Source organism: Dermochelys coriacea, chromosome 17 (genome assembly GCF_009764565.3).
Source record: "Dermochelys coriacea isolate rDerCor1 chromosome 17, rDerCor1.pri.v4, whole genome shotgun sequence".
Taxonomy (NCBI): domain Eukaryota; kingdom Metazoa; phylum Chordata; order Testudines; family Dermochelyidae; genus Dermochelys; species Dermochelys coriacea.
This window is the reverse complement of record NC_050084.1, coordinates 19688089-19699020: the sequence shown is the minus strand read 5'-3', so window position 1 is coordinate 19699020 and position 10932 is coordinate 19688089. Positions and strand designations below refer to the sequence as shown.

At 53.7% G+C, this 10932-nt stretch overlaps 1 protein-coding gene across 1 annotated transcript; it reads left to right on the top strand.

Annotated features, from left to right (window-relative positions):
- Positions 1-346: 346 nt before the first annotated feature.
- HSPB1 (heat shock protein family B (small) member 1) lies at positions 347-5805 on the top strand. The gene is made up of 3 exons (XM_038375222.2): positions 347-837; positions 4801-4864; positions 5484-5805. Exons 1-3 carry the CDS (start codon positions 444-446, stop codon positions 5671-5673), a joined length of 648 nt encoding a protein of 215 aa, XP_038231150.1. The 5' UTR covers positions 347-443; the 3' UTR covers positions 5674-5805.
- The last annotated feature ends 5127 nt before the right edge of the window (positions 5806-10932 follow it).

Sequence of the window (10932 nt, the reverse complement as noted above, 5' to 3'; positions counted from 1 at the left end):
TGCGACCATCATTATCCCCATTTTACAGGTAGAAGGAAACTGAGGCCCAGAGATTAAGTGACTTGCCCAGGGTCACACAGAGAAGCTGTGGCAGGGCCTAAGAACTAAACTCAACTCTCTTGAATCCCAGTGTCGTGTCTTCGCTGCCAAGCTGCCTTCCTGATGCCCGAGAGCTGCTGTTAGATCGTAGGGAGCCAGCCCCACTCTCCCCTGCTCGCAGACAGAGCAGCTGAGAGAGAAAGCGGGCAGAGCCCGACAGCTGACCTGCTGTTCATCAGCCGTGTAATCTCCATTAATAGCCAGCTGAAATGCCTGGCTAAAAATAACCGGCTGCCTTTTCATAAGGGGCCGGCCTGCGGGAGCGGCTCTAGAGACGCGGCGCTTGCTCCCTCTCCAGCCACAGCAACGAGGCCGGACCGTCGGGGAAGGGCAGGAAGCGCGACATGTCGGAGCGCCGGGTGCCCTTCACTTTCCTCCGCAGCCCCAGCTGGGACCCCTGGCGGGACTGGTACCTGGGCAGCCGACTCTTCGACCAGCCCTTCGGCATGCCCCACATCCTCGAGGACTGGGGCAAGTGGCTGAGCAGCACCAGCTGGCCGGGTTACCTCCGCCTGATGCCCAGCCAGGCCGCCGAGCCCGTAGCCGTCACCAGCCCCATCGTCACCTCGCCAACCTCCCCCAACCCGGCCTACAGCCGGGCCCTGAGCCGCCAGCTCAGCAGTGGCATCTCGGAGATCCGGCAGACCTCGGACAGCTGGAAGGTTGCCCTGGATGTCAACCACTTTGCCCCGGAGGAGCTGGTGGTGAAGACCAAGGACGGCGTGGTGGAGATCACCGGTGAGTGCTTCCTTTGGCACCTCCTGTCTCAGGCTAGGGCCAGACCTGGTCTCCTTCGAGCCTGAGTCAGTCTCCCTGTTTAGCCCTATGCCTGCGGCACATGCTGCCCCCTGGCAGGGTGCGTGACCCAGCCTCCACCGGGCCGGCTGCCATCTGGGGCTCCGGACAGCCCAGATTCTATCCCCAGCGATGACTGTAGCACATGCGGGTCCCTGCGTGGTGAATGCTAGGGAACTGGCGCCACCTTTGCCCTCTCAAACCTCCGCCCCTCGGCTTGGCAGCTCTCACTTCCTCTTACTCAGGCCCCCCCACCCCAAGCAGGCTGCTGCCTGTTGCCCCCCCTCACTCCCCATCCTCACAGCCTGCGGGAGTGTCTACAGCCCACAGTGCATTGCTTGCTCTGCTCCAGAGCTGCACGGCTCCCTCTGCTTCCACCATCGGCCAGGAAGGTGTTTGCTCTGGTGATGGAAGAAGAGGGAAAGGACTTGCTTGCCCACCTAGGCACATACAATACACGGGACCCCGGGAATGGGGGAAGGAATTGGCACAGGGACTAAACTAGTTATGCCACCTCATGTTACTATTATGATTAAATATTTAATATCGTAATTCCATGCCCACCTAGAGATCTAAACCTCGATCAGGACCCCATCATGCTGGGTGCTGTACAAGCACATAGTAAATAGTCCCTGCCCCATTGAGCATAAGGTCTAAATAGGCAAAGGGTGGGAAGGGAAACTGAGGCAGAGCTGGAAAATGACTTGCCCAGGGTCACCTAGCAGGTCAGTGACAGAATCCAGGTTTCCAAGAGTCTCTGGTTTGCAGTCTAACCTCCAGCCCACACTACCTCCAGTGCCTAGAGATTTTGCTAGGGTCCTCCAATGAAAGCAAGGAGCTGATGAAGTGAGCTGTAGCTCACGAAAGCTTATGCTCAAATACATTTGTTAGTCTCTAAGGTGTCACAAGTCCTCCTTTTCTTTTTGCTAATACAGACTAACACGGCTGCTACTCCGAAACCTATATACCTTTAAGGATCTGGGCCTGAGTGCTCCATTAGTGTGTGGACGTACTTGGCAGCGACTGCTCTGGCAGCAAAGGGTGTATTTTCTTGAGTGGCACGAAACATGGCAGATTTGGTTCTCAGGAATCATACGACTGTTGCTGGTGGATTTGAATCATGTTCCTTCCAGCCTCTTCTCCCCCTTCCCCCACTGCATCGGATCCCCAATGAGAGCTGGGCAAAACCTCTCACATGCCAATGTTTTCCATCAAAATGTCAAGGAGAAAAGCAAAGTGTGTGAAGAGGATGGAATTTGATGAATTCCCCCCTCCTCCATTTTCAGCCACTTCTGTTCAACTCCTCCCCCCAAAGAAAGCTTCCAACTGAGAAACACCCCATGAAATTAAGTCAAAGAACAAACTGCCCTGTGCTTTGGCCCAACCATACAAAACTGATGTGGTTTGGATGGGATCATGTATAGATCAGCCCTGGTCCCCCCGAGCCATCCCCTGCCACCCTTTTTTAAAAAGTAATTTTTACAGCCAGCTGTCTGAGGGCCAGGTTGTCAGCTGGTACAAACTTCACTGGAGTGATGCCAGTTCACACCAGCTGAGGATCTGACCCTGAGTTCAGTGTTTGCTAGGAAGTTTGAAGGCAGGTGAGCTATGGTAATTGGTATTTGTGGTGTGCAAAGTGACTTCTGTTTCTGCACCAAAGTCCCTGCAATTAGCCCATGACCAATGGGATCTCACTGGCTAAGAAGGAGCTGACAAGCAGCAGTTTGATGAGCTGACACTGGGGAGCTCGTTTTCCTTTAAAGAATAAAGGCTAGATGCCTGCATGCCAGGTGTGAGCCATCCCAACTGCCCTCAGACTCTAAGACCAGCCAAAGGCTCTGCACATCCGTGGCACAGAGAAGACAGCTGACAGTTTGGGGGAAATGCCCGCGGGGCTTGTAAAACGATGGATTGCAGGATGGGATTTAGGTCCCTTCCAGACTCCATTCCAGCTGGAGACAACACTTCTGACCTCAGCAGTTCCTGGCAAAGCCTGAGACTCTCGTGATTAACCCTTGGCAGGGCTGGTGCAGGTTTGAGAAGGTGCAGGTGAAACGGACTCAGAATGGTGGCACGCAGAACCGAAGCTTAAAATGACTGATTCAATCCAAGGTAGACAGTGCTTACTTGTGGGGTGCCCCACTGCTCCTGTGGGACAATAGGGCAGCAGTCAGGACCCAGCTGGGCAGAGATACTAGCACATGGGTTCAAATCCCTGCTCTGCCATGGACTCCTTGTGTGACTTAGCCCCAGCTCCCCAAAGGGATTTAGATCAATGGGAGTCGGGGCCTAAACACCCGAGGACCTGGGCCCTCCTCTGTGTAAACCAGGGGTAATAGCACTTCTACCTGGCAGGAATAGGGTGAGAGGCGCTCGGATACTACAATAAAGGGGCTGCATAAGTACTTTAGAGAGAAAATTGTGGGTCGTTAGCACCCAGCTCCTAATGTGAAGCTCAGGGGCTGCAAGCCAGGCGGATGCAGCGAGGCTGCCTCTGACACCTTGGGCTTGGCAGCTGTGGACAGGGGGAGCGGAGGGCTACCATCCGAGCCAGCCCGTTCTGGAGCCAGCCAGACTGCAGCTGCCACGTTCCCTTCCTGAGGATGCAAATCCAGGAGAGGAATTGGATGCCAGCTTTCCTTTGCAACTGGTGGGGGGAGGGGAGAGACTCGGGGCTTTTCTTCAGGTTTCCATTGTCAGGTGCCAAACCACAAAGCAGAGAAACACGTCCCCCTAAGCAGCAAAATTCCAGGTTTGCTCCCCACCCCCCCGTGTTCCTGTTTATAGGTGTAGTTTCTCCTGGTCTTTTCCCATCGGTTCAGCTCTACCTGGCTCATGCTCTGAAAAACCAGCTCGAGCAACCTGGACGCTGCATCCCTTGCTCAGAGGCACCCACGCCTCCCTGTTTTGTAACAAAGCCGCCTTGACGAGCGGGGGGCTGGTTTTTCCCCCCCCATTTTCAATAATAACCGATGCAAACGCCGCCCTGCCCGGGCACAGGGTAGCCATGGTAATAGGGAAGCAGAGAACTAGAAGGATGGGCGGTTGAGCAGTGGTTCGGGGAGCTGCAAGGCTTGCAGCTTGGCTCCGGCCCCACTTCCCAGCCCCTCAGCGTAGGGGAGTTCCCACTGCAAGTCAGGGAAGCTGCCTGCACTTGGGGATGTACCAGCTTTTCACCACTGGACAGCTGGGTTCAACGACACCACCGTGGAAGTCAGCCTGGTGGTCTCAGCCTATTTGTCCCTAATACGGTGGTATTCTTAGCTCAGAGGAGCTTCCGGACTGGCAGGAGCATCATATTACATTAGTAGTTGTAGCCCCCAGAGGGCCAGTCCTGGACCAGGACCCCATTGCGCTAGGTGCTGTATGTACACAGAATAAAAACAGAGTCCCATCATAGTCCTCTACCTGGTCCCGCCCCTGGGCGGGCTTCCCCACGCAGAGGTGGGAATCTGGCAAGAACAGCTGATCTCTTAGGATTTCGGAAAAAAAACCAGGCCGCCCCTTGCTGGAGGCCGAGCAGGAGAAACTGAACTGCCAGGGCTGATCTGGGGTTCGAGTCCACACACTCGCCCCCGGCTTCAGACTCGAGGCTCCCAGCTCTGAAATGAAGCTGCAATAGGAGCACGTCCTTCTCCGCTTCCCCAGCCAAGCGGCTCGTAGGCACCTTTGCAGTCCTGCGGTGGGCACGATGGCTGGGGAGGTGGGCTTGTGGAGGAGTGCCCCGAGAGGCTGGGGCGAGTCATTCCCTTCTCCACTCTCCCGGTGCAATGGAGTGGCCGGGTAAGCCCCGGGGAGCTCTGGCTGCAGAATCCCAGCTGAGCTGGGAACTTGGCCTGAGCCCGGCATCATTCCCCTGCATGCATCGCTCACCCCTCTGAAACACTCTGTCACCTCCTCTTCTAGGCAAGCATGAGGAGAAGCAGGATGAACATGGCTTCATCTCCAGGTGCTTCACCAGAAAATACACGTAAGTAGCTGGAGGAGAGAGGGTTCTTGAGACACTTGGCCTTCATCATCCACCAGCCATGGAAGGTGGGGGAAGAGGTCTTTGCCACATGTACAGTGCAGCACACTGGACACGGCCGGGGGGGGAGGGTGGTTCTGGCTTGACCTAGGGGAAGGATGGCAGCTGACAACCCCTGACACTGGGATGAGCATCTGCTTGAGTGGGGCAGGGACAGAGGAGACAGTCCTAGCCCTGGCACGCTGGTATTCCCATGCGCCATTGGAAACACGCTCTCCAGGGAGACTCGAGCCATCAGGCTCCCACATGATAAGGATCCCCTGGATATAAAGGTTCCCCAGTGTTCAGTCCTCCAGCTCCTTGTGATAGCAAGGCTGTGAGGCAAGGCAGCAGAGGGCAGGTCTCAGAATCTGGGTTCCTGGCCACGTCTCCTGGGCTGGCAGAAGCTAAGGGTGGTGCAGAGAGCGGTGGTGGCAGGTCCCAGGAGGGATCTACTTCCAGCCCTCTATGGCTAATCACAGGATCACTGCTGGAAGAGTGTAGACAGGAATCTGGTACTAGTGGGTGCCCCCAGGCAAGCCCACTGACCCCATGATCCCTCACTTGCCTCTCCCTTATGCAGCCTGCCCCCTGGCATCGACGCCACCTCGGTCCGCTCCTCACTCTCGCCGGATGGCATGCTGACGGTGGAAGCCCCCCTGCCCAAGCCGGCCATCCAGTCTGCTGAGATCACGATCCCAGTCACCTTTGAGAGCCATGCCCAGATCACCCCAACTGACACCAAAAAGCCTGAGGACGCTGCCAAGAAATAAATAGTCACCTGGTACAGAGGAAAATCGCAGCCCGTCTGGCACCACTTGCACCCCAAAACCATGGTTTTTTTTATTTTGTACTAGTGCATTCACTGAGTTCCCCAAATAAATCTGAAAGTCAAATAAACCAAACACCCACCTGCCTCTCCCCTGTGCTCTGCGTTCCCCTGTGGCTAGGGTGTAGCATGTCCTTGGTGGGGCCTTTTGCTTTGTAAGAAAGTGTTGCAAAAACCCAAGAGAAATTCTCTCCCTGCTCACGTCCCTCCTTACCATAAGATCTGAGTGCCACCCGACCTCCAGGGTATTTCTCCTCCCAACACCCCTGCGAGGCAGGGAATTGTTATTCTCCTTTTATAAAAAGAAAAGGAGTACTTGTGGCACCTTAGAGACTAACAAATTTATTCGAGCATAAGCTTTCGTGAGCTACAGCTCACTTCATCGGATGCATTTGGTGGAAAAAAAAACCAAATGCATCCGATGAAGTGAGCTGTAGCTCACGAAAGCTTATGCTCGAATAAATTTGTTAGTCTCTAAGGTGCCACAAGTACTCCTTTTCTTTTTGCGAATACAGACTAACACGACTACTCTCTGAAACCTCTCCTTTTATAGCGGCCACCTAAGGCACAGGGAAGCTCTGTGACTTGCTCAAGATCACAGAGTCAGTGGCTGAGCTGGGAATTGACATTTCTTCCACACGAGGCATTGCATCACCTGGAGCACTTGGGGACCAAGTCGATTCCTGCCCCCGTGGCTAGCAGGAGCTCCTACATGCCTGGCACTAAGGAGATGCTGCGCTTCAGGGCTCCTTGTGCTGTGGGCTTGGTGGTGGCCTTTGGGGTGTGGCCACAGGTCCATTCCCATACTCCACAGCAACCAGAGAGGAAATGATTTTCTCCTAGTCCATTGGTAGCAGCACACTGGGAATAAGGAAGGAGATGAGCTCCCTCTCCAGGCCTCAGGTGGCCTTCTTAGCATTCGGGGGCACACACGACTCCTAGACCTTCGGGAAACCCCGCTGCAGTGCTGTCCCCGCCTGATGGCAATTAGAATCAATGGGCTCGATCCCGAGTGGTGCTGGGTGTAAGCAACCCATTCGAGTCCATGAGGGCACAGCAGTTGCCCAGGATTTGGCAAAGAACCTTTTGACTTTAAAGCATAACCGGGAGCGGTTTTGAACCCCAACCAAGGTTCGCTGTTCTGCTCGGCGGGATGGAGGTTGGAACCAGGCCTGGTTTGACTGACGCTAGCTTGCATCTCCCAAAGCGTGACTCACTCACCAGGAATTGCGCTCTGCCAGGCTCCTGAGACCCGTGCTCTGGGATTCACACGTCCCGGGCATGCCTTTAACAGGCCACTGTTTTCTGGAAACCTCCAGGCAACCTCTGCAGTCTGCTGGTCCTTCCAGCTCTTCAGTTTGCCCAGTAGGGTTTTATCCACACTAGGAAACACAGACCCATAATTCCCCACCAGTGCAGTGCTAGCATTGGCATTAGTGACAATTCGTCTTTAGTTATAGGACAGTAGTGCCTAGCAGGGAAAACTCAGACCATCTACACTCATGCCGTGCCGGGGGGAGAAGACATGGGCTGCAGAGGAGCCCAGACCTTCCAACAGAGTGGGTCCCAGAGCTGCCCCCAGCCCCATGGGGGGGGGAAATAGGGCCAAACCCCTGAACTGCCTGCTGCTTGGAGCTGTGGCTTGGGCCAAAGGCCAGCTCGGAGGACAGTTTCTCCAGGTGGGGGATTCCCTGACAGAAGCAGGCCCAAGCCGGAGTACCAGGGCTGAGTGCCCCACTCCTGGTGGGGCTTGAATGTAGATCTCTTGCCTGGGCTTTGGAGCAAATTTCTACCCTCAGGTTGAAGAAATACAAAATTAAGCTCCTGCTCCAGCCCTGCCCTCCCTTAAGAGGAGCAGCTTACCCAAAGGGAGGACCCCAGGGGCTACCACCCACCTATCAAGTCAGGTTGCCTGCAGTCCAGCCAGTGACTGCCACCCTGTCCCTTCCAGACACACCCAGGCCCCTGGAGAGGGGCACTGCCCATCCACCACAGCTGCTGTTATTAGTCAGGTTTATTAGGGTAGTGCCTGAGGGCCTGCCTAGAACAGGGCCCCATTGTGCAGGGTGCTGTACAAAACAGTCACAGATGGTCCCCGAAGAGCTTTCAATCCACAGAGCAAACAGCCAGAGAGAAGGGTTTGAGGGGGACAGGGCAGGGCAGAAGAGGATAAGAGAGGCAGGTGCAGCATGAAGCAATTGGGGGAGGAGGGAGGTGAGGGCTGGAGCCAAGCCCCAATCAAACACAGGGCAGAGGAAGCCCAGTTGTGCTGTGGAAAGCTCGCCAGATGCCTCCTTTGGCTGCCTCTGCCAATTGCATTAGCTACATTCCCAGAGTCCCTTGCACAGTTGCTAGGGCAGGCATCCCATAGCCCTGCTCTAGGTGCACACAGGGGCCGAGGGATGGCTGCTATGGGACCCCTACCTAGTCCCTGCATTACTGTCCCAGACAGCCCTGACCAATCCAGGTTGGCATGTTGCCTTGTGCTGAATTTCCTCTCTGGGTTGGGAAGGGCAGAGACAGCACCAGACTGGACTGGTTGGGGTTCTCTGGGCTGCCAGTGAAGGGAGCAGCTGGTGGGGGTTCCCAAAGGCCCCAGAGATACCACGGGCAGGGAGGCTTCCCATAAACCTCCCGCAGCCCAACGCACGGGGACAACCTTAGATGGGCAGCACGGTCTCGCTCACTGTTACTATATTACTGCTCTGACAAATCCCAGAGCTAATCCCCCTTCCTGAGTCAGACTCCAAGACAGAGACTTGCCCAGTGCTAGTGACCTGAAAAGAATCCCAGAGCCTGTAGGATCCTGGAGAGTTGGCGCTTGGAATCCAGGCATGTTCCAGAAATCTCCTAAAGCTTTCACCCGAGTAGCCATCAGCATTTGTACACAGCCACAGCCTGGAAAGAGTTAACAAGCCCTGCTCATGAACCACCAAAAATTCTCTCGTTAATCCCCTCTGGGACACGGAGAGCCAATCCAAGCCCAGGTCTGTAGTGGGACAAGGAGGATTGATCTCAGTCCCAGTTGTCAGCAGACAGGAATCCAGATCTCAAATAAAACATGATTCATCAGAACTGGCAGCGTCTGTTTAGGAGAGCTAGGATAGGAGCCAAATGCCTGTCCTGAGCCCCAGGCAATGCCCAGTACACCCTTCCTAGCCAGAGATGGACTTCCACATCCTCCAACACTGAGCAGTCAGTAAGTTGACCAGAAAACAAGAACATGTCGAGGTGTCTTTCAGTATCAGGATGAAAGACATTTTAAAAATGTTCCTGGAAACCCAGCAAGGCGGACGCTCCACAGCCCAGCAGCTGGGATGCGAGACCCAGGATCAGGACCCTCTGAATCAGGTAGAGCAGGGACTTAAACCTGGGTCTTCCGGGTGACTGTCCCAACCCCTGGGCTATTGGCTATTTTGGGATGGAGCTCATCCGTGCTAGGATTTTGACTAGAAATTCCACCCTGGCCCCAGAAAGCTTTCCAGGTAACGGTTCAAAACAGATCCATTTCCGACCAACCGTTTTGGTTTCAACAAATCGGCATTTTCTGACAAAAAAGTGTGTTGGCAGAAACGTCCCAGCCCGCTGTCCTTGTGCACAGGGCCTATTGCAGTCCTGAGGCAGCCCCAACGTTCATTCAGAAAGTTTAGAACGATAAAAAAAATGCAGAAGTTTTTGTGGTTGCTTTTTGCCGACAATGAGGATGGGACAGAGATCTCACTTACATCCTTGGCTCTTAACCCAGAGCTCATCTGTAGATCTACTCAGAGGGAGTGTGTCCCCTAGTGGTTAGAGCAAGGTACACACCTTGGTTCCATTTCAGCTCTATCCCCAACTCCCTGCATGGCCTCTTCCCCGTTCACACCTCCCATGGATAAAATGGGGGGGGGGGGAGAGAATAGTGACATATTTCACTGGGGAACATCACAAGGTTTCATTAAATTAGGTCATTGGACCGTCACTGTTCTACGGACAGAACACATTCCAATTATTATTATCTCAGTCCAAATGTCTAGTCTCACAGCCAAGCCGCAACATGCATCAGGATGGTCACTGAATCCTGGGAGAATTCCTTCCCCATTGCACCTCATCTTTCCACCTTTGTCCTAGAGCCGTTCCCTGTAGTGCAATAATTCTCCTCTCCAGACAGCTCCTCGTGAGTCATGTAGGCTGTTTATAGCCCCTGGGTCAATGCCAGTTGCTCAGCGCAGCATCAGAAGGCACTTCTGGAATGACACTCACTAGCTCCATCCCATCACGCTGACGGGGCATCGCTCACAAGATTCAGAGAAGTGATGGAATCAACTCATGAGAGCTTCGGAGCTGCTGAAAAACCATAGGTTCTTTATGACAAATGTGTCTTGTGTTACTAATATCATAACTGACTAACTGTTCCATAGGCAGTGGGGTCAGATCCCAACATGCACAGATATTCTCTTAGAACTATATTTTATAGGCTACGGATGTGGTCAAGACTCTAGTAATTGTGAAAAGCTCAGATATAATAGCCATGAGCATGGTATAAAAACCTAGATGGAGAAACTGAACAACCGAAGCTTTGGGCAAAGCTCAAAAAGTTCAAGGAGTTCCTATTCAAGAGAAGAACCCAAAAGTTCCACCACAAACTGCATCTGAACTATCCAAACTTTGAGTCTTCCACATCAGGGTGGAAGACCATTTGCAGATCCAAACTTCCCTCAAGTCCAGGGCTGCTTGGAGTTAAGGCTCTGGTCCAGGATCATCTCCAGAGTTCTCTGTGCTCCTGAACAGGGAGTGAAGAACATCCCAATGCCAAATACTTTCTGTATTTCAGGGTCTTCTTACTAAGGGTCATATAGGTATAGAAAAGGCAGCAGTTCTCTATCAACCTCCCTCCACAAAATAAGCTCCACCCACAAGGAGATGGCTCATGGTGGATTGTGCAGATGTTCAAAGAATGATCATGTGGCTAACGGGCTACTGCATCCCCTGTTGTTGGGGCTTGAATCTGCCCATGGCTCTTTGGACTTGACTGGGGTGGGGAAGCAAGTGGTGGCATCTCCCAAATGCCACCTGCTTGTGGCACCAAAATCAAGGGTCACTGTTGTAATAATTGGGCCTACAAGCTTATCAGCTGCGGGCTTCACAGTGGTAATGTGGATAAAAGTTCCTAAAGAGTCTCAATAACCAATAGCGATAAATGTTGATTGGGAAAGATGCCAAA

Bases quoted from the DNA above. Each gene is read 5' to 3' on its own strand.
- HSPB1 (XM_038375222.2), top strand. From the start codon at position 444: ATGTCGGAGCGCCGGGTGCCCTTCACTTTCCTCCGCAGCCCCAGCTGG. The intron at 838-4,800 runs GTGAGTGCTTCC...CTCCTCTTCTAG, and splicing joins CGGCGTGGTGGAGATCACCG to GCAAGCATGAGGAGAAGCAG. The intron at 4,865-5,483 runs GTAAGTAGCTGG...TCCCTTATGCAG, and splicing joins TGCTTCACCAGAAAATACAC to CCTGCCCCCTGGCATCGACG.